At 24.4% G+C, this 26,275-nt stretch overlaps 1 protein-coding gene across 1 annotated transcript in view; it reads right to left on the minus strand.

The window, feature by feature from the left end:
• LOC132918950 (RNA-binding protein Nova-1) overlaps positions 1–26,275 on the minus strand; it is a 50,785-nt gene that overhangs the window by 9,428 nt on the left and 15,082 nt on the right. The window contains exons 2-4 of the mRNA XM_060980310.1: positions 9,327–9,476; positions 621–772; positions 306–459 (exon numbers count right to left, since the gene is read on the minus strand). Coding sequence (XP_060836293.1) covers positions 306–459; positions 621–772; positions 9,327–9,476 — 456 coding nt within the window. The remainder of the gene's footprint in view (positions 1–305; positions 460–620; positions 773–9,326; positions 9,477–26,275) is intronic.

The following is a 26,275-nucleotide window of genomic DNA, read 5'->3' on the forward strand; positions in this document are numbered from 1 at the left end:
CGAAGTGTAACAACGATGTATTAAAAAAATTATATAATATAATAATGTGAATAATGTGATATCTCAATAAAATTATGAATTTAAATTATATCTTCTTTGTTTGCATTTGAAAACTAAACGATAAGTATTTTAAATGATTTAAAACAAAAATATATTTGAGTAAAGTGTTTTTAATGGTTTATTTTCAAAGTGTTCTTTACAACACTGACAGTGTATAATAATATATTATAATATGGAACTTGTACCGGTGATGTAAATAAAATGAGCTAAACATTAATAATGTAAAACATTAAATGATATTATACCTGACACGGTAATGCACCGTTCTTGGAGTGTAGTGTCTTTCGCTTTTTGCGATATCTGCACGAAACATCCGCTGTCTTCTTTCAACTGTTTGATGTACGCTCCGGCTTTACCAATAATCATACCTGCTGTTGAGTTGGGTATTAGGATTTTCACCTATAATAAGTACAGCTAATTTAATATACTTTTAAAAATCCATTTTGAGTATACATATTATTTTGACGTGCAGTATAATTCGTATACGTTCGGTACGTTTATTCGTTAATTATTTATCAGTATTGTCGTCGAATTCGATATAATATATAATATAGGTATACCTGTTTTTCTCGATCTGCAATTGCATCACCAGAATTTTGAACTCTATTTGACGCATCTGGTTTTTCCCGGATTCGTTCCATAATAAATGTAAGAGCTGCCATTATATGTTCAGAACTTGATCCAGATATTATGCAAACTCTTTCGGTCGTGCCTAGAATTGTTAAATCAATTGTTATTTTAATTCAATTATTTTTTTATTTGATCTTAAGACTAGAACAAAAAAAAAGTTTGAACATATTTTACAAATTGCATTATTAACATAATAAGAGGATTACAAACGGACAGTTTTTTCCCCCGACTAAAGCTTATAGAGCTATGACCTTATTTTCGTTCCAGTCTCATCTGTATGACGGCGACGATACGAAAAATGTTTCGAAAACATATTTGAATTCTCAACCATGCCTTATTCGAAACAGCTTTAACCACTTTAAACAATTTTTTTACAATAAAACATAATATCTATATCACTATAGTATACACTTGATTTCAAAAGTCTGTGAAATGTAACAACCAAATGAACTAAGTCATAAAAATATAATATGAATATAAAGAAAACGGAAAATCCTTCTCTTGAAGAATTTTTGGATAGATTTCAAACGAAAATGAATGAATTCCAATGACATCGTTTTGTTCGGTCGATACTGTTATGGAATTAAATTAAGTCTATTCAGCACTAAAATAACGCATGATTGCGACCTGTTATCGATATTGGTTGCGTGTCCTGTTGTACCTACTGGTACGGGGGAATATAACACACGCTAATGATGACCATTTAGTCGTACACGCTCACGCGTTTATAAAATTGCCTGTATCGAACTCCTTAAAAACAGTATGTTCGCAATACCCATTATTTATCGTTTGAATAATTCGTTTAAAATTCATATTTTTAGAAATATTACACGTGAAATTAGGTTAATCGTGATACATAAAAAAAAAGGGACAGTGCTTATAGTGTATTGTCGCGATAACCTCGGCGCAAGTATACGTATTGTGTAACTTTTCTTTTAAATTTAAAAGCAATGATAAATCATAACATTCATAAAACCGTTCCATTGTTGTACCATCAATGTTACCGTTTTATCGTTATTTTTAGATTCTGAACAGAGTGATGATATATTGGTTTTACAATGGTGTATTTTTTATTATTGTTTGTGAGTATGTGTCTGTCAGTACTTTTTAGAGCAGTAAAAATGCTTTAATCATCAACTTTGAAGGTAGTTTTCCGCGTTGTTCAATTTTTTTTGTGAATAGTGAGTAGTGGAATAGGATTCAAATATAAGTATTGGAAAAAAATTACGAAAAAATTTACGCAAAACCAGTTTTTGACAAAATCTATTTTGATTTTTTATCATAAATTAAAAATGAATATAAAATATTTATTTAGTTTTTGTTTAGTTTTAAAATGTTAAAAAACGTTTTTCATAAGTATTTCTTATAGTTATTAAAAAATACACAATATTTTACACGGTAATGTTTTTTTTTTTAACGTCTAGAATTCAAGTCATTACAAAATTACAATTTTTTTGTTTTTAAAAACTAATAAAATTTTCTTTTTTAATAGCTCAGGCTTGAAAAATGTATACAAGTTTCCCCATTAGTAATATTACAGAAATCTAAAAGTAGACACTAAAAGATATTTTTTCTGAACATTTGGAGTTCAAAATTTTAATATTTAAACGAAAAATAGTAAACTTTTCATTAAATTTTTATTTATTTTATTGTTATTCAAAAAATATTAATTCGGGAGTTGAAGCTTTTTTATCTATTGATAATGAAGTTATTAAAATATTTATAATAATTTTAAAATATAATTATAATTATTGGTATCACGAACTTCATTACTTAATTTTATAATATAATAAACGATATTTATAGGAAGAAATAGTTAAATTGTTTTACTAATAAAAAAAAATAAAAAATATCCTTAGAAATAGAAGTTAATTCATTATTTCCACTCAGAATCGTTTTTCGTGATTTATTGTTGAATTTAAATTTAACACGTCCAAAATACAGACTATAGTGATTTACTTTAGACTTACAGCAAAGTCACATCTGTTTTTTTAACATTGTAATAAAATTAATAGTTTTAAAAAATACTACGAAAAACGGGAAAAACATAACTCTAGTACAATCTGAATTTAGTTTACATAAATAAAATTTATAATTGGTGTTATATTCCTAGATACTCATTATCACACCTATAAAAATGTTAAAACAATATAAAACTTTAAATCATTTTCGTATTATTATTATATGGTTGTTAAAATTTAGACTTGAGAGAATTAAAATGTATTTATTTTAAAATATTCTTAATTACTAAATAAATATATTTAAAAATTATTATTTCAGAAATTAATGATAAGATGATATCCATAGTGAATGATAGAATTACTGAATAGTAATTAGCTAGATTTTAATGAATTTGTAATAATTTTAAAAATACTTGTAGTTTCATCTAAAATTATTTTTTTTTTTAAACTATTTATATTGTTAATGCCATAACTTTTTTAAGTTTGAATTTGTATTTATTAGTTTAATACGTAAGGTAAATTTATATTAATCCACTTTGGTAATGTAATACTGATACTTAGGCAAAGATAAGTGAATCAAATCAAATATCTAATACTCGACCACAGTATTATTTTAATTTCTTATTTTGGTAACACATTTTATACTTGATAAGACATTTTATTTTAAACTACACGTTATTCAACTAGAATTTAAAATTAATTTATTAAACTACGTTTAAATAGCTTAAAATTATTAAAATTTCTTTAAAGATTTCTAGTATTTCTAGTAAAACTTACAATTAATAATTTTAAAACAACTGTATAGAATTTAGCTTCAACAAATGATTTTTATTACACTTTGGTGAACTAGAAATAGTTAAAACCGCTTGGCATTTTTCTATTTATGAAACAATGTGAAGTATATACTATACACACAACTAAACAACTATGTCACCAAACACAACATATAATAAAAAATATGTTTATTTTACAAAAAAAAAGTGCTGAATTAAATGACGCGTACTGTATAATATGTAACATTGTAACTCCCATTATGTGAAGTCTACTTGAAGGGTTTTTTTATCCATCGAATAATGGGTTTTATAATATTGTTTCCACGTGATAACACTGTTTAACTAAACAATACGAATATCAGATATTGCAAGAAGAATGGATTAATATATTATTGTTCTCGTGAAAATCCTACTTTATAATATAATATAAAAATGTATTATATTGGTATATTAGTAATCGTGTCAAGTGTCAATAACTTTATCAACTATTTCGATCTATTTTATACCAGAAAATAATTTACATATTCTTACTAAAAACAATAAACTTATACGTAAGTACTGATATTTATAAAAGATAGTATGTATTTAAATAAAGAACTAAAATACACGCGTATATAGTGCAAACTCAACAAAATACAATTAAAAACTTTTACTTAAAAATAAAATATATTTTAGGTTTAAAAAGTTTCAAACTTGCAAGAAATTTGAAAAATTTAAGTTAAAACTGTTGATATGTCAAAATAATGATATAAAACTTAACTTAAGTTCAAGAGAATTAAATATAAACGTTTACCTACACTGCATAATTTATAAAAAGTAAAAATTACTTACTTATGTATTTATGAAAATAATTTAATTAAGATTTAATACCTTATATAAGTTTATATTGCTAAACCTTTTGTTATACATAACAGCTGATAAATCATAAACCGGTCTTTTAATATAGCAATGAGGTTTTACAGTACCTATATGCTATATAATATATATTTATGTATATTTAATCATGAAGCATAATGTACTTGCTATTTAAAATTCAATACACTTATCCAACTTTAGACACATACAAATTACTAAATTTCCGTTTTTGATTTACACATATATTATGCATACCAGTAGTCAAAATAGTTCAAATAAAAAGGAAAATGCTAAAAATGTATACGTGTATATAATATATAGAATTCGACGCGATCGTATCGTATAGAACGTGCTGAAAAAGTACACTTGGGTGGGAAACTTCATCCTACTTTAACGGGAAAAGGCTTAGTTGATAGGCTTCTTATTATCGCTTCTGTTAATGGCCATGAACAACTGCTACGTGTACCGGCGCTAAATACTAAAACTGGAAGTGATCAAGCTTACGCAGTAAACAAAACGCTTGTAAATTTGTGAAAATATACAAGCATTTTATTCTGATACTAAAGCATCCAAAACAGGTTAACTAAGTGAAGCTTGTGTTTTTCTAGTCGCTAGAGCAACTATAAGAACGCGAAATCGTATATTTACCATGTCACCATCATAATATATTATACAAATTATATTAAATAGTGTTTTCGATTTTAAATTTGGGGAGACATGGGCCCAGACGAAGTTATTTTTTAAAGATTTTAACATGCCTGAGAAACAATAAAAACTAAAAGTTTAAATTCGTGTATACAATTAATATTGTTATAGATTCTATAGATGATGACGTATGTGATGATATTATTAATTTTTTTTTAAATCGACTTTTAAAAAATCATCTAAAAGATGATTACCGAGAGTTATTAGAACTAATAAGAATTCTTCTGGGTGGAAAACTTCCTAATGGTATTCGTTTTAAAACCAAAGGTGCCATTCATCTCGCTCGGTAGATGGTCGAAGCTATTTATAACTTGAAAATATATTTATTTCGTGAAAAATATCAATTAACACCCAAAGATAAGAAATTTCTTTAAGAAGTATTTAAGAACGAGTTATTAGAAAAGAAAATTGATAATTTTATATGTGTTAATACTAAAAAACTATAACGATTTTCCAACAATACAACTTTTTTGAATGACGATCCTTGAAATTAGGAAAGCAATGAATACTATCATAGAGGTTTGTTAATTTAAAAAAAATTTCCAGTTATAAACTATATTATAAAGAGGAGTAAAACTTGTCGAGGATCATAAAAACAAAATAACAAAAGATGAATGTAAAAAATAATATTATCAACCAAAAGTTGTTAGTGATAACCGCAAAAAATATCCTGACCGCAAAAAACAAACACTTACACTATCATAAATTTGATTGTTCTATTAATGTTTAAAATGTATTATAAATAAATGGTTCAAGTAAAAATCATTAATAACAGGTAAGGTAAAAAAATAACTTAAATTTGATAATGAATACAATTAGATTGTAATTAAAATATAAAATAATCATAGTATCAAAAATATATATAAGACTCGATAAAACACTTACCAACAACACAAATAATTTATACAAAAGTACGAGTATAATTTTTAAAAAGAAATGGATTTTTTGGATAAAATAAATAACGGGATGCCATTATTCCTTCCAACTTCGAACACTTTATATTTATAAAATATATTATTATATTTCATCAATATTAACTTAAGAAAACATTTTTTGAAAATTTATAATTATGTTACTCAGCCATTATTATGAAATGCTCTCATTTTTAAATCTTTTTCTAAATATTTTATAACATATTCAAGAAAAATGATAGTGGCAATTTGTTGAACATAATATTTTAATTTCTTTAACTGTTCCATGCACAATAGAACAGAATATTTTTAATTAATTAAAATTTATAAAAACAAAACAATTTGAATATCAAATCAATATGAATCAACAGTCATCATAAAATTAATATCTGTTCTAGATTTGATTTATTTCTATTTCCGTGGTCATAATATGTGTCACGTTATTATATTAAGAAGGTCAGAAAAAATGCCGCTTGAAAATTACATGTACCTAATCACCTTATTTATACGGTACATTAACAACCATGTGTTTATTGAACAAGATGTCATTGAACAAGTCAATTTTAAATTACTCATAATAAACCTCGTTTGATATTTAAATAATACCTATATATTGCTTCTAACATTGTATTATAACATGTATGTAATAATTATATTCCATCAGTCAATTTTAAAACAAATAAAAATAAAAAATTGTGACATGTAAGAAACACAGGTGTTAAGACGTTAAGTAATTCTGTCATAAAAAAAAATGTTTATACTTAATACATATTGTATAATAATTAAGTGTATAAATATATGGCCGAGTACAAATCTATATCTTGAAGAAATTTTTAAACTTATAATTATGTATGAAATTGAGTAAGTATACAATAATATACATACATAAAACGTCATTTATGACTTTATGAATTCCTTTTAAATATTTAAAAATATTCTTACTTTTCTAAGATTTTATTAAACTTAAATTTATATTTTTTAATAAAAATATATAAGTGGTATTATCTATGGTTGCAATACTCAACACGGTATTTTTGTATAACAAAATGTTTTTCTCCAATCATTTTTAAACCATTTTCTTGCTACTAAACAAATTATCTTTATTCTCATTTAAATAAATGTAAAGAAGTTTTTGTTATAATTGTATTCCTTCCGTCGATTTTATAAAAGTTAAAATAAAAAATAATGTTTTTTATGATATACTTAAAAAAAAACTATAGAAATATACATAATATTATAAACTAAAAACTAACTATAACTTTAAACTCTATATGAGTAGTTGTAGCATTATACAAACTTAAATAATTTGATTTAGAATAAGTTAAAAAAAATTAATATCATCAAAGATTATTTATATTTATATAAAAATTATTTTAATTGTTTTATAATTTATAAATAATAACAATAATAATAATACAAAAACTATTATTTATTTTATCTAAATTTCTTAATTTGTTTGTATTAAAATTTGAATCTTTAAAATGTATACGTAAGGCATTTAATAATTGCTATCTAACATTATAACAAAAAAATAATCTTTATAACACGAGAGCATATAATATATAAATGTTAAAATCAAACTAGTGAGATTCGTTCAATTTGTAAGTATCCCTGAGGCTTAAATACATACATCCTAACTTTACTACGAAAAGTGGGATTTACTATCTTGGATACACCTATATGGCTATATCCAATTCAAAGATAGGGATTTATTAAATTATAGTGTTCAGTCTACGAAGAAACATGAACTTATTCAATTGACTGAATAACATTATACATTTCGTTTTATTACGTAGAGAGAGGTTTGAATTTTTAAAATAAGAGGCAGTGAAGTACCTAAATAAAATTGAAATATATTTATGTGTGTGTGTATGTGTGTGATTTAGATGTATAAATATATATAACGTGATTATTCACCAAGGATGCTCATGGCTCACCCCCATTTTTTACTTAAATAATGTATATTTTTTTTAAATTCTGGCATTTAGAATTTTTAAGTATATGTGCCCATCATATTTTCAATGATTTAGATTTTTATACTATTTAAGGAGTGTTTTGTGACGATATATATTTCTTTTTTTTTTTAATGAGAGCCTCTTTTACAGTACATTATTAAGCAAATAACCTTTTTGAAAATGTTGATTTATCTAAATCCAAATTTAAATAAATAATTTTTAAGTTATTAAATTGGATATATTGGATATGCATACAAAAAAAATAGCCCTTAAAAATGATTATAACATTGAATCTAGTATTTATTATATATACTTTAGGCATTTTACAAAATATTATAAAATGTGGCAGTTAAAATTCGTAAAGAATTTTAAGGCCATACGATGATGATGGTAAAATGTAGATGGATTAATATTTATTACTACAATTTTTAAATCATAAAAAATTTCTTAATTCTTATTATTCGATCTTATACATAACTTAAAAACTACCCTTCAAATTTATTATATTAAAAAAAAATCATGTTATTAATAATTTATAATAAAAATGGGTATTTTAATTATATAGGATTCTCTTTTGAAAATAGGAATTTATATTGCTACAATATAATCCATAAATGGTAAATTCTAAATATATAACTCTTCAAGTACTTATATTTAAAAAATCTGTACTTTAATAAATGTATTATTAAAGAAGTGAGCATTCTTGAAGAATCATTCTGTATATATTTATTGAATGAAAATGTGAATATATGTGGAAAAATATTCTGAACCTATCCCGAGTTGTGGAACATACCTAAAGCTTAAATTATACTAGCCTGAATCAATAAATGTATTATATTTTTATTTTATCAATTTTATCAATATATGTAAGATCTTATAAAATCCATACTATAAAACGATCAATACATAGTATTCGATTTTAAATGATAATGCACACATATAACTTGTAAAGTAGGAATGTAAAGAAATGCAACATTTTAAGAAAAATAGAACCAATGTAACTAAAAGACAATGTCCACCTTTAACCTATAGATGAATTTAATTGCATAAAAGGTAATTTTTTGTTTTTTATAATTTTTTAAGATCATTTTTTTATCACAGTATAGAAACTTCAAAATCAATCTACTTAAAATATCTGCATAACATATTTTTTCAATAAACATATAACTGATTTTCTTCGATTTTCATGCCACCATTTAGTATAAACACTTCATTGATTAGTAACAGTGTAAAACATTGCATTAAATAAAATATAAAATACTATATTAATGAAAGATTTTATACACGGAAATAACAATAGTGCGTCAGTCTGTGAAAGGTGTACAATGCGAATATCGAATAACAATTTGTATTATTGCAGAGTTAAAAGTAATGTTAGTTTTAAATTACATAAATTATAAACAATCTATCTAAACTTATAAATAAACATTAATGTTGATGCAAAAAATATTAAATTAAGTAACTAAATCAACTTACCGGGATAAAAATCATTTGTTTTTGACATTTTTATTTTAGTATTGGTCTCTGTTTGAAGCTGCGCAATTGTCTCCCCACCTTTACCTATGATGGCACCAGCAGTAATACAAGGAATTAAAATTTTCATGTGATACATTCCATCTGAATTTCCTAAAAAAAAAATTAAAAAAAACTTATTTTATAATTATTCAAAACAATTAGTTTAATATTTAAAAGATGAGTTTTGGAATTTTGAAACTTATACATAAAATGCTGTAATTACACTTTAGAAAAATTGATTTTACATACATTTCTTTAAACTATAAATTTAACTATTACATTTTAGTAAATTTCGTTAATATCCCGACGTAATAAGTTTTATTTGTCATTCATTTTTTCAAATTATAACTGAAAATTTTTCCCATTAGCTACTAAGATAGTAACATTAAATAATAATAATAAAATAATTCAAGTTATGTTATTGAATATGAATAGTACTAATAAGTAAATCATCACTAGTTAAAAACACTATACCAATACGTTATTACCTGCTAAATATCACACAAAATATCGACACCTATATATATTTATATATAATTGGTCCCAATTTACATCAGCTCAACTGGTGATTTTCAAATCATCTCTCTAGTAATTTCACCCTGCAAACGATCGAGTATTCCGAGTTATATGTAATATATTTTTTAAGATATTGTATTTGTTTTGTTGTTAAAACTATTTATATTATTCTACAATAAGAAGTATTTAACTGCTCATTGTGGTTTTTTTTTGTATAAAAATCGTCTTGCGAGAACAGGATAACTGTATATAATATATAGTAATATAGTATATAATATGAAATTGTTCACGACCAGCCATCACTATTATCTGTCCCTCAATATGTCACGAATAACAATATCCACATAAGCACAAAAGTGTCATGTTAAAGTGATTGTGTGAATATTTCGTATGCAATGTACTTAAAAATCGATATCCTCGAAACGTTCTCAAGTCTCGCACACATTAAACATGATTTGATAATTTATTTAACGTTCAAAAAGAAAACTATGTTGAGCGAATAATACATATAATAACATTAATCAATACATTTCAACTCAAAAGAATGATTTAAAAAAAAGGAATTCAATTATTGTGAGTACGATTTCAATTGTTAGTTTATTTATTACGCTTCTACTCTGATTTGTAACATAATACTGTTTTGAATACTTGTATACAGAAAATAATATTTTATAAACCATTTAAATAATCTTCAAATAAATGTTTCAATATTTCAAAATAGGTATACCTCTAATTATATATATTTAATAAAAATGTATTATAATTCAATTGCACTCGATAATATTTTTGAGTCGAGTTTCGTAACGATTTGTATATATATATATTAGTAATAAGGTACAACCATTCAGTACTATTTTATGTGTAAAGTATTTGCCTTTAAGCTGGTTTACTGTCTAAGTACAAATTAAATTAAACATTAATGTTAATTATTTTTAATACTGCAGGATGAAAATTTGAGACCTAAAAGTAAAATAAAAGTATATTTGTAACATTAAATTTAAAGCGTAAATATATTATACAATAATATGTTTGTACATAAGTAAATATAAAAATTTTAATAACAATTATAATCTAAAATTATTTTTTAAAGTAATTGCTTTGTGTCTTCGTCTATATTTCATAATATTTAATTTTAAAGTATAAATTAAACCGAAATGGGTAGTTCTGGTCCGTTGGCACAAAATTAATACTGATTGTAATTGCACTTGGAATGGTTGACTATATACCGAGTGTTGGATATTCTGCCAAAATCACTAGCTCATTTGCCAAGTCTTTTAAAACTCAAATAATACCCCTGTCAATGTGTAAATGAATGTTTTGTATAATATTAAGTACTTTAGTTCTGTGATTAACGAGTAGATTTTAAGGATTCTGTTTAGTTTATTTTTTTCTTACATATTAACTATGTTTGTTTTGTCGGGTTAGATTGTATAAATGCATGAGTTTATACTATTGATTTTTAACATTACAGTAAACAAATTGTTTAGAAGTTAGGTAAATTACGACTGTTACGTATTTTATTATTCAAAGGACGATGACTCTTTGTAAAATGTTGTTTTGATTAATCGATTGGGTGTGGATAATTTATTACATTGTATGTGTATTGTTTTCCACTTTTCACAAAAAAAAATAATAATAATAATAATAAATAATAATTGTATAATCAAATATTATTTTAAGCGCAGGCGTAGCAGTTTTTTCTTTAGGTATAAAGTGCATTGTTATAGTAATTACTAATTATTATTATTGACACATTTATAAAATATCAATAACGTAATCTCTGTTATATGAATTGTAATAGTTTAGTAGTTGTATAGAAATAATAGAATATAGATTATTTTTTTTAACCTAAAATTAATAATCATTATATTTATAAAATAATTGTTGTTTTATACTTGGCTGCGTATTTATATTATTTTATTATTAGAATTATTTTACAGTACCTATCCCATTTGTTACAGTCTTACATATTATAATATTATCGTGTATGATATGATAATCATTGCATAATGTTTTATTATGATCTATGAAAATGTAATTTCAATGTAAAGTTGTTGTCAAATCGACATGGTGTGCTCAGAAGCTGTATGAAGTAGTGTTGTTGATTAGTTTCCTATTCTTCTAGGAATATAGTTTTTCTATGGACTTATGAGGTTTCTTTCATGAAATTTAAATAAATTGAATAATAATATTTTTTAAATATATCCTATTTTTGATTAATTAAATATAAATAAGGTTCTGAATTTAATTAAATCTTTAAAATTAATTTGGATGTTCATTTTATAACTTAGTTCGAATAGTTCGTAACCCCTATCCGTTTAATATTAATATTATATATTATCATAGTGTTAATGTATAATATACTTAACGTATCTCGTATGCTATATTAATATTGTATCATATAGGTAATAAAAATAAAATTATAATTGACTCATTGTTAAAAATCGAATTTTTCATTATTACAAGTCGTACATTTCAACGATATCAGGAAAAATTGTTATTGGAAAGATATATATTATACAATATACAAACGATTATTTGGAATTTAGACAACACAAACGTTACGCTGTCCAATGTATGTTATAACACCAGTGATTCCGTAGAGAAGAGTTTTATAAAAAAAGTTATATTTAAACATGATATATATTAGAGGCTAATTATCTAATACCATTTAATGGGCTTACTAATAAAATTCAGAGTTTGTCGTTTCTATAACTAGGGTTGTGTTCCGATAGTGCAATTTTAAAAATAATAATTACCCGGTTTTATTTTACGAACAACAATTTGGTGTTCAAAATACTAAGGTTTAAAGTATGATGAAAGCGTATCAAACCTCGAAATAATAAATGGCAACTATTATTAGTTAAGTTACCTACCTATTCAAATCGTGCAATATACATTCACTCGACGAGTAACTTTTTAAGTGTTTTATTTTATGAATACATGTTGTGTGAAATATATCATACATACAAGGTGCATCGTAATGATTTTAAATTTATGTTAAATACATGTTATATATATTATAGTATATACACATTATAAATAAAGTACGTTGTAACATAGTTTTAAAATTATGTTTAATTATATACATAATATTTATTAAACTTTGAACAAACATTTGTTGTTATGTTGTTATATTTTTTATAATAGTATTCAGAAATGTATTACTTAATACTCATTGATTTAATTTAAAACAATAAATAGAAAATTAATGTTAGTTTAAATTAAATACAACCCGTAAAAAATAAGACATTTCGATAAATAATTTGATTTTTGTGTGAAATATCTAAGTCAAAAATTATTATTTTGCAACAAATATTAAAATAAAATAACGAAACCTCTAATGAAAGCAACAAACTATTTAACTATCTATAACAAAATCTATGTATTATTATTATAAATTATAATTTACTTATTAAGAATGTTCTACAGACCATATATAAACAACGTAAGGTCTTTACTTAAAAAAACCTTACATTTCCTTTTTTAATATTAGTTTATATTTTATTCAGTATTTATATTTTCAAGGAAAACTTCAAATGTTATTACTTTTAAGGTCGAGGTTTAAGCTCCAGTTAAAATATAATAGATACTATAAATAATGAAACTAATGGCATATTATTTAATACTTTTTCAAGTAGATCGTAACCTACTTATACGTACATGATCACTTTTAAATTTTGATATAATACCAACATTTAAATTTAACAATTATATATTTAAAATAAGATAAATTGATAAAAAAGAATGAATGTAATTTATCTCTGAAGTCAACTACCAAAACTCAAAACTTTTAACGGGTTTAATGCATATTCATTAAAGGGTGTGTGAATAATTTACCTATATAATATGATATATCACTCTTATTTAAAACTGTTTACACTAAATATAATGAACACGTAATCCTGTAATTGTTTTTCTCTCTAATTCTGTAGTAAAGTTAATAATTTAAATATATCGTGATGTTTTGTTTCGTTTCCGATACATCTTTCGGGTAATTGAATCGCTTATTTGTGTAGGGCAAACAACTGCGCCGATATACGGTGGCGACGTTGTGCATCCTCTGCTTTGCAAATAACGAGCGAGTCGATTAATAATAACAATAATATATTATATTGATTTCAAAAATTAATTTATGCATTTCTACCAGGAAACGTGCATGTGTGTTTGTACAGATACACACACGTCGTCAATAATATAATATATCGGTATTATTGTAAAACCGTGAATTACGATTAGCCGTATAAAGGATGTCGATGTGAAAAGTCGTCATCGATCATCGCACGCGGTTACAATTTAAAATGGCTATAGTAGTTAGATCGGTCGTAGGTATCTTTGGTATGTTTAACAATAATACAAATATAACATTGACAATAATATAATGACAAAGATGAACGGACGACAGACGTTTTGCCAGGCACGCGTACTTGAAAATCGGTCGTACAGAACGTGTTGGCGGCGGACAGTGGCGATTTACTCATGGCCGATCCAGAATTGAACTAAAAAGTTTGCTCGCCCGTCTCTCTACACCGGTTGTACGTGTCGAACATATTGATCTGTACGTATACGACGAACGGAGGCGAAAGAGGCGTAGACGACAATCCAGTTTCCGTTTTTATAATATATATTCTATACGAGCCGCCGGTTGTAGGCAAAGGCCCCGGAGGCACGTGATGATGTCGACGCCACCGCATATATAAAAGTCAAAAACTTTTGATGTGAACATTTTATTTCACCCTGAACCTTCTAACGTGGAAAACAACATCGAGCTCGGGGTTCGAACTTTTCGAGTCTATAAATTATTATATTATAAAATACACAAACTAATATGTCGTATAATGCTGCCCGATCACGACGACACGCGCAGACGTTTAGAGTGTGCGTAAACCGTAAAATAAAAAATATATTATATACCAAACGAATAGTCATTTTACCGCACGTAATTATTATACTATCAATTATTTTACCATTTGACGTAATCAATCTCTCTCTCTCTCTCTCTCTCTCTCTCTCTCTCCTCTCACTCTTTATCTCTGTCTCTCCTACTTCTTCCCTCGTCGACAACACTTATCTGAAGATCGCAAAAGTACATACGCACACAAATAATAAAAATATATACCTATATAAGTATATATACACCGTCATATTTTTCTCCACAAATAACCGATCATTACACACACACAACACAACATTGTCAAGGTCCCGCAGAGCAGATTCATCCGAATAAACACATGCATAGTATGTATACCTATATTATATACATAAGACATAACTACCTAACCCCGACGACCTCTACTAGGTTACTGTTACTGGTTCAGCCGCGCGCGAGTCTTATGCCAACCGGTTCGACCTTCAAAAGTGTATATTATACACTGGACACCTCTGCGGTGCTACAACAGTCGACTGGTTGTATTACGTTTACGCCGCATAATGCATGACGGTTGTCCCTCCTAGTAAAAATATTAATAAAAAACACACTCAATGTTTTTCAAGAACTATCGAAGAACGAGTTTTTGTTTAAATATAATTATACGACTATTACCTATATATTTTTTTTTTAATATTTACTCTCCGATGCATAATACATGAAATCGTAGAATCATTATAATAGCTTCAAACGAAATACTTGGATGATGCTTCAACGAACATCGTTCGTCTAAAATATGTTGTACAATTATAATAACTAATTATCAAATTATCAATTAGTTTGTTCCAAAAAGTATAACGATAATCATTTATCCGCTAAAGAGCGACTATATTTTTCTATCCAAAATGGTTAAACGTAGTTTAAATGTATTTTATCTAGTCCTACATCATACTTCACAATTTCAATACATTTTATACTCATTTCACAAGCCAATTAAATCAAACAATCTATACTATATATTATTTTATAATTTATATCAATCATATAGTACTAAGCAACCTACATGTTTGATAATTACACAATTCTAAGCGTGAAGCGGTATATAATCATTACAAAATAATTATTATAACTTTAAATGTTGGGAATCGTAATAAGTTAATATCAATAAATTAAAATATATATTTTTTATATTACTTATCGTTTCTCTACAGTAAAGTGTGAAATTAAAATGAATCATTAAAGTTAGAAATTATTCTTAAATCAATATGATAGATAATAGGTGCGTACACCTAAACCTACACTTTAATTTCATCTGTGTGTAAATATAAAACTCAACTGATGATTTATAAAAATATTCTGTATGCCTGCATATATATATTACAGTTAAAAGTAAAAATACTTTGATTTAATTTAAAACCTTGAATATGAAAACTGAACTATTATGTTATTTTCATTTTTTTTAATAATTTTCATGAGAGTTCTTCGACTATTTTGTATGTATGACGTATCATTTTTTGATATTATAATTTTCTTAAGATAAATTTAAATCCAGGTTTTCCAGAAAATTATATAACCATAACTTTAATAAAATACTATGTCCCACATTCATCGACAAACTATAATTACGATCAATCGCATGAATTATTATATTACTAGTAATTTAATAAATTGTATACCTTTTTATATAAGTAAGTTTAATTTTACTAACTCTTATATGTATCACACAAATTTACAATTTCATTTTAAAAAAATGCATAAAAAAATGTTTGTTATTATATTCCTTAAACGTTGATAATTAATATGATATTATGTTTTATTATTAATATTGAATGATTGTTTATTTAAATTAAACAAACAAAATAAATGAATTTTAATATGAAAAATGAAAGTAGAAAATAATTTATCTTGAATATTTATTATGTAGCTCTTAAAAATAATTAATGAGTAAGAATCCCATATACTTCAAACTTTAATGACTATATCATAATATTCAAATCATTTTTTTTAAAAAAATTAAAACTTTATTATTATAAAAGTTAGTGCTGTACAGAGAACTTTCAAAGTTAAGTAATTATTCTATAATATAGTACTTATAGATTAGTACTTAAAACCATTTTATAAATAAAAAATATTATAAAGGTATATACCAAATATTTGTATTTAGATAAGCCAATGGTAGAGGCTACATTGAATACTTAAAACATTTAATATTTAAAAAATGTACTTTAAATTTTAACTTTGTAAATTAATTGAATAATTACTAAAATATTTTAAAACACTATAGTTTTAGCAGATTTAGCCTATCTTTGCTGCTTGTATCTTAATTAAGTTATATATAAGACATAATTTTAAATTTTCAATGTTCACCGTGTGCATAATCATATCTACAAAGTTTGAAAACTTTTAAAATAAAGTTCTTACTTATCTGCAAAATGTTCTAAATTTCGAGACACCTTGTACATAACTACTAATTATATTACTAAATGTCTAAATGTATATTATATTATTTGTCAAAACTACTTAACAAATTGAATTTTAATAACTCAACTGTGAAGTACTTGTGTATTGTTTTTAATTAAAGGTATTACCAATGTATCACCACTTTAACGATATTGTGACATAAATACATGTGTACAATGTACATCTTTAATCATTGCAAAACGGAAATTTTAAAATTTTTACCTACATATTACTTTCAATTATTTTAAATCAAAATGAAAGTCCATCATGGAATAAATTCATAGTTCTAAATTGTAATGTATACAATACGTAATCCATACAATAGGTTAGGTTACCTTTAAAAAATAAAATAAAAAATTAATAGCTCATGTCTCTACAGTTTACATATAACTGACGGATGTTACTATGTGGAAATATCTGATTATTATTCATAGTGTTAAAACCAAAACAATACTCAACAAAAATTTACATTTGTATGCTAATGAAATGTTAAAATTAAATCAAAGGAAATTGTGTTACTAACACTAATAGATTGTAGTTTAAAATAAATAATAAACAATCAAATAATAATCTACTCAAATACTTAAATCTATATTGTATTTACTATTATAGGTGTATAAAAGCATTCTAAAATTTTGATTTAAATAATTGTAATTACTATATAGATATAATATTTTGTTTTATTAAGAAGATGTCAGCGCACTTTTTTCTCTCCCTGACCCACACGCAATATAGCCAATTTGTGTTGAACAAAACCAACCTTGTGTTGTTAGCTTTAGACGTTTTAGTATTAGAGTGAATTGACCTATATTAATGCTAGTTATAAGCGTTTATTATATGTAACATTTTGAATACTCATAAAGTCATAACTAACTTCAAAATTAAAATATTGTAAAAAATTCAGAGTAAAAACACAAATAAGGTTATTACTTTAAGACAGATAACATATTAATACAACCTAACCTAGGTTACTTCACTCTAATATTAAAGCTAACAAAATAACAACACAAAATTAATTCTGCTGAATGCAAATTTTCTATGTTAACGTGAGTTAGAGAGAAAAATTTAGTGTTCTGACATCCTATTAAAGTAATAAGGTTTTAAAAAAATAATAAGCTGCTAATGACCATTTTATCAATCAAAACATTTAGAATTTTTAAATTAAATTCTATTATGCTTTGCTAAAATGTTAGGTAGTAAATGGTAATTTTTTTCTCAGATTTAATTAAAAATATTCATGAAATTTATAAAAGAAAATATTTATCCAGTTTAGTCTGTTAACACCAAACCAATAACTAAAGAAATCAAACATGGAATTTCCTACCACCTCTTAATAATATGAGTATCAACAATAATTAATTTATTATCGACGCAATAAAATAATTATAGTCTTAATTATAAATAAATCGTTACGATAAAATAAATTACTAATACGGTTTAAAATACTTGATAAAATTAATAAGTTAAAACAATGTTACTGTAAGTTATTCCAAAAGTCAAAAGTATGATTTATCGCATAACATTGTTGTTACTCAATTGGTTAAAATTATCGATTTAACATGGCAATATTTTTTTAACGCCATAGAAACTCCCTTTAACTAGAAATAAAGTTATTTTAAACTATTGCCTATCAATAAAAAAAGTATTATAAATTAAAATAATATAATTCTATATAATAGTGTAATAGTTTACAACACCAAGAAAGAAACGGGTACATCCAAGGAATGATAATAAATAACTAAAAATGTGCAAATTAAACAAAGTAATATTTTTTGGGGTATGAAAGATCAATATTTATGATATAATAAATCTTATTTCCTTCTTTTACAAAAAAACGTTCATGTCACAGGTTAAGTATTCTCCTATTGTGCGCATGTATTCCAACAATTTTTAAAGTAAAAAAATAGTTCTTTAGAAAATGTGGTTTTCAATTACCAACTGGACATTTAATTATCCGATTTTGTTCACAATGTTTACTGTCCAGAGAATACGAATTATTTGGTGATAAAATATAAATGTTTAATATTACCTAATGCATTTAATTATAAGTAATTACTGGGTACTAGACAGTATATATATATATATATAAATTTACATGTATATTTACTACATTAAATTTAACAGTAAATACATTGATTGTAATGATTGTACTAACTTACAAATTTCGTTCAATTTAATTTAAAAACTTTTTGAAAAACTGAAAAATAGCAGTGATGTAATAGATGAAGTTCCGAAAAATGTGTTTTTGTTGTTTATTGGTTTCCTCTTAAATTGTTTTAAGAACTTTGACTGAAAAACATTAAATTCACGAGTTTCCCTAAAATTTAAAGCGCTTTGTATAATAACTAATAAGAAAAGAAGAATGATTGGATATTGTTTTACTTTCATGTCATCACACAACAACTTCCTATATTATCTTCTTTAATAAAAAAAAGTTTCACACTTAAAATTTCTAAAAGTTCACACTTTTCAAATAATCAATTATATTTAGTTTTAACTGGGTAATCTTAATGTATAAATATTATATTCTTATAATTTATATCGCTATAATATGATTTAACGTATACCAGTTAATTGTTTACCAAGGTTATTAATGTATATTATAAAAATATTTAAGAAAACAATTTATTATAATACACGAATTAAAATGTATTATAATTATCACATAATAAAGCAAAATAATTTCAATCGACACTATTTGATTAAAGATTTTTTACCTATATAGGCTATATATCGTTAATAAAATAAATATAATATAGTATGAATAATAAAATATGACACATAAATACTAAATACTTGTAAAAAAATACTTTTAACTCCAATCTAAAAACACGAAAATGGAAGATGATGTTATATAATATAACTATTAGCTATATTAAACAGTAAATCATACAGAAAATATTAAAATGATGACGTTAATGTATTTATATAAATAAATAATATTTATTATGAAATGATGAAACGGAAAATATATAGAACTTAATATATTATTATATAGATATAAGATATAAATACACATATACATGTATTTTTTACCATCATATATTAAATTAGATATAAAGTTCAATATAAATTATACAATTAATAATTTTTATAAAGGATCATCAATTCAATTTTCTGTGTAATTTATCGTTTTTAGTACGTAATATTCTATTATACAGATATTAAAAACGCAGATTAAATAGCTACACCATTATTCATTAATAGGTATGTTAAATGTTATTGTGTTATAAGCGCTTACGACAACAATAAAACAGTTATATCTTATAAGTAATTAAGTATATATTTTATACTTTAAACTTTAAAGTTTTAACTATAATTATTATCCTGTCACTGATATAATATTACCCACATTAGTGTTTTTTTTAATACCTTAAATATTTTTAATAATCATTACTTTATTTAGTTATACTATAATTAGTGGAACACAACCTTGAATAAATCAGTAAGCACCTATTAATTTAAATTAAAAACTGTTTTCATTTTAAAATTTAAATATAATTGTCGATTAGTTTAAAATTAATTTAAAAACATACACATATCATTGTCATTAATTATGTGTGTTATTTTATATTTGATAAACAAAATTATAACAAAGTTATTTCATATTTGAAAATTGAGTTAGGTATTATTTTATTTACATAATTTGCAAATGATAACCTTTTAATGTTTTAACTATACATTATAAATGTTACTTTACATTAATGATAAGTTTATTCTTCTAGAAAGAGTTAAATATCAATATTATTAACACATCGATATTATAATTTTTTATTTAAAGACCGTTATAATTTAGTAATAATAATTCGTAGAAAAGAAAAACAAATAAAAATAACACTAATAGAGTATATAGATAGTATTAGGTATGCCACAACTTATAACTATAATAGTTATAGTTTATGGATAATCAATTTGATTAAATCACCGAATACTACATTAATTTTGGTAATAAAATAAATTACTAAAAAATATATATGGGTTATAAAATTATTTTTAATCAAACTTAAATTTTAAATTGTATATATTATTTAATTAAGCACGTACAACTATAGTATGTTCATTATATATAAGCACTTGCACGCTTACCTATAGAGAGTTAATAAGCATAATTATTTCAAGTTTAAATTATACTTTGAAAACAACATATTTTTAATACAAAACTCATGTACTTACACATATTATAATATTATCGTTTGTATTCTACGAGACGAAAAAACATTTCATATTTTTATCCTGTTTGAATTCAATGCTTACTATGAATTAATTCCAAGAATAATTTTCATTTTCTTTTTCAACTTATTTTATTTAAATAACTAAATCAATAATTTATTATCAGTCAGATTTTCCAAAACCAAATTGAAATGGCAGATCATATTCACGTTTGAGTCAAAATGTTATGAATTTTATAACGATAAAATATATTTCATGAATTAATATTTTTATACATACTAAACTGTCATTTCGCTTAAAATGCCAAGCTTTAACCATTTCTTAAGAAAATGATTGTTCATTGATAGATTTATAATAGATATGTAAACCATAAATAATAATTTGAGATCGATTAGCCATCCAAAGACCACATCGATATCTATAATACTAACGTATACCTAAGTATATAACAAATATACCATGACGTGCAGTTAGAAAATCTTAATAAATTATTTAAAAATATATATTTAATTTAAGTATATTGTGTACCTAGGTTAGTTTTATATGTTATTACATTTTTGAAGAAAAAAAAACAAAATTTAGAGAATAATATTGAAGCTACGTCACTTCAAATTCTAGATTTTTGCATGAAACTTTCACAAGATTTTATAATCATTTTGTAACAAAAGGTAATCATGATACATTTTTTCCGTAACTTAATAAGAAGTACAAAATTTTAATTTTTTTAAACTGCATGCTGACCGCTGAAATATCATCACCTGATTTTAAAAATAAGAATTATGAAAATCTTATTAAGTTACAAAAAAGTTATCATCGTTATATTTTATCACAAAATGTTTAAAAATTATGTGAAAGTTTAGTGCAAAAATTCGGAATTAAAGGTGCTGATCGTAGCTAATATCCGACTCTATATAGAACAATCTTCGAGACCACCCATATACAAATTAAAAATAAATGTAAAATTAATAATTACATATAACAAGTGACCGAGCGACCTTTTTGGAGACTGTTATTCGATTTTACCACCAATTTATTTTTATGAACTATTTATTAAAATATAATATGATTTGATACAGAACATAAAACGGCGGACGCAGCAAAGGTACTGTAATAATAACTATATGCAGATAGTACCTGATGATAATAATAATAATGATGGTACACACGCAAATTATATAAATATATAATAATATTGTGTATTTTTATACAATACCGTGTCAGATGTTCACGCTAAGGTCCGGGCGGCAAAAACGTTTCCGAGTGCCTGCTGTACCGCACACGCGATTGCGGTAACCACGGTAACTGAACTTGTGTATGTGTGTGTGTGTGACGACACCCGAAACGCCACCACAACCGCATCTAAGGTATATATTCTATACATGTATAGTATATACTATATCTGCTTTTTCTCACGACCCCGAATAACGCACATGCAAATTGGATATTGGCTCGGGTTATCTTTCGGATTACATTTAGTATCATCGTGCATGGGCGTCCGCTACTGCGCTTGCGTATTGTACCGTATATACTTATATATATATATATATATATATATATATATATATATATAAACGTGTATGTTACATATTATTTTATTATATTTGTACCTAACACCACGTCGTACCATCACACGAGAAAAAAGGGTATATAATGACCGTTTTCCTGTCGGACAAGATCGATTGTATGTGATATAATAATAGGTATCTATACGGTATTAAATCCGTGTACGCAGTGGCCAGATGTGCGTTGGGCTGCAGGTAGATATACGATATATATTACTCGATATATAATTGGCCGTGGTGAATGTGTGGGTATGTGGTAGAGACGAGTGTGAGGAAGTGAGAGACATAGACAGAGAGATATGGGGGAGGGAAGAACAGAAAAAAAGGGACGATATAGACAGTGTGAAATTCACCCCCCGGCTCGTGTCCAATTAAATTTCTACTGTAAACGGTAAACATGTTCGACCACGGGTTCGATGTACGGTCGAAAGAACATTTTAGAAAAATAAGCGTCTAGAAATTATAACTAAAATATACAGGGAGTACTTATGGTATATTACTAATAAGTCATAGTAATACGTTAAGTAGAACACATTTTTGCTAAAAAAATATCGCATATATAATAAAATGTATATTTATGTACTATCTTTATTGTTATACTAGAAAACTAATAATTTATAAGGGAATACCAGCGTACACTTTAACTATTTGAATAGATGCGAGGTATAAATATTTTAAAAGTAGTCTAAATAGTTTTTACATTTCATTGTACATATATACATATATATATAAGTAGAAAATATTATTTAAATAACAGTTGGATGTTCGTGTGTCTAAGATTGATATTTTTAAATGCGTATTGAATTTTTAAGCTTATTCTCAACTTAGAAAAAAAAATATTAATAATACATGAATAAAAAACTAACAAAAATCGAAATATATGTATATTTAGTATTAGTTATTCATTTTTTAATCATCATTATAAAAATAAAAACAAAATTGTTTTTGTCAAAAACTCCCAAAACTGGGTATGCGTAAATATTCTCGACTTTTCATAATCTATCAAACTTTTTTGAAAATTACAAGGATTTTTTCAGTAAACCAGTAAAGGATCAACTAGATCTAATTTGCAATATTAAATCACCTTCAAAATTAAAGATTTTTCTGCACCATAGAGACGTCATCAGATGCATAAAAAAGCATTGTAAAAACCAATACGCTCTGTTTTAAGTCTTAAACTTCCATTAAGGAAATTTATAAGTTGTACTTTCTATTAAAAAGTTAAAATATAGCCAATTGATTTAGATAAAAACGTATGATAGGATATTTTTGACATATAATGACATTAGTATGACGTAGATGTATATGTATACCTAATACTATATAATTAACTTTATACATTTTTCATTTTTATGAAGATAAAAACCACATTAAATAAATCTATACTGTTTTAACATAAGTAATCGATAATCATATAACATTTTACAACTACTTAGTCATAATTTTTATAAAAATAATATAAATTATGTAATTATTTTTAATAGACTCAAAGTACCTACCATAACTTAGTAATAATATTAATACAATTTCCAAAAACTTATTTATGCAACACAGATTTAATTCGATTTATTTTTTTTCAACTAAAAATACTATAATATTTAATGTAGATATAAATATTTAAATGGTCAAAGCTTCACAAGGCCATAAACAACCATCGCGCAAGTAGGATATTTCTACTTTAAAAAAATAGAACTAGAACATTACCGTAGGTGTACTCATGAAAAAAATATAACATACCTAATTATTAAATTTGTTATAAATTATAAAATTATTGCAAGACTAGTTTTAATGTTACAAAGTTTAAAAATAGTAAATATTTCATTAAAATGTTTTACTTGTTGAAATATACTGATTATTTGTATATACACTGTTATAATAATTGTACATATTTTATTATTACAATAATTTAATGAATTTTAATAATAACTTTAAAGTACAATGTAGGTATGTGTTTAATCTATGATCTAAGGAGATGTGTTGTATGAAAGTTTTTGAAATAACTTCTTTCTAACTCAAAATTATTTAACATAAAATATATTATGAAAAACACATTACTATATATAATTTAGAAATATAATATGTACAATTTAAAATATATACAAATACTTTTACTTAATTTGTAGTATTTTAAATACTAAATATAACATTTTTAACCATAATGAAGTTTATTGTTGCAATGTGTAGGCATATTTATATAATAAATAAATACAATTTATAAGTTAATAAAATAAACAATACATGATTTATAAATTTTAATGCATTTATTTTTCTTAATTATATCATGACGTATTTTGAAATATTATTGGTAATTAAGACATAATAATATAGTAAATATGTTGTTAAAAATAAATCGATAGTCTACTTCACCTATATAGTATTAAAAACAACTTTAATTGTTGTGCTATTTAAGTTATATAATTTCAAAATACTAATTGCATAAAGTAATTAAAAAGTTTGCAAAAGATTAGTTATTTCAACCAAAATTTACCTTATTTTGTTAATCGTCGGACTTAGTAATGCGATTATACATTTGAAAACTGACTTGAATTTGTTATGTCTACTTGAGATCAATCAAGCTACTTTTCCCGTTTTCCCCCTACCTATACGTACATTTGGTTTTATTATTTAGAATTAAAAATAAAAATTTTAAAATATGACGATCGATTTCAAGTAAACATACGACAGACATATTAACAAATTTAAATCAGTTTTTGATTAATATTTTGGTCAATTAGTTAATACAATAAAAATAATAAAAACGATGATATCCAAATAAACAATCAATTGTTCATAAAATATACAAATGCATAAATTTACGATAAATATACTACATTATATACATAATATTACAAAAACAATTGATATTTTTAATTTTAAACCATATTCGACTGATGGTTTGATATTATAATATTATGTATAGGTATAAGTTTCATTGGACATTAAATTTCCAGTTGTACTGCCTTTGTCGAGGAACTGTAGAAAAGCAAGTCACAATAAATAAAACCAATAATATCAATTAAATAATACAATAAACGCCAGCCATTTCTAATGTATATTAATGCTTGAATACTTGATCCTAAATATTATTTCAAACATTGGAATTTTTAAAAGGAAACAAGTCACGTGCCTTAAAGTTTATTGATTTATATGTCTTGACATTTCAAATATTTACGTCTAGACGTTTATTTGTGATTAAGAAACAAATTCTTTGCATTCGTATTATCTACTTCATTACAGTTTCTATTTTTTCGTGTATATATTAACTAACACACGCATATATGTTTTGTTGTAAGAAATTCTATACTTACAATTAATCTATTGATTTATGACATTAA

Source organism: Rhopalosiphum padi, chromosome 1, assembly GCF_020882245.1.
Source record: "Rhopalosiphum padi isolate XX-2018 chromosome 1, ASM2088224v1, whole genome shotgun sequence".
NCBI classification, from domain to species: Eukaryota; Metazoa; Arthropoda; class Insecta; order Hemiptera; family Aphididae; genus Rhopalosiphum; species Rhopalosiphum padi.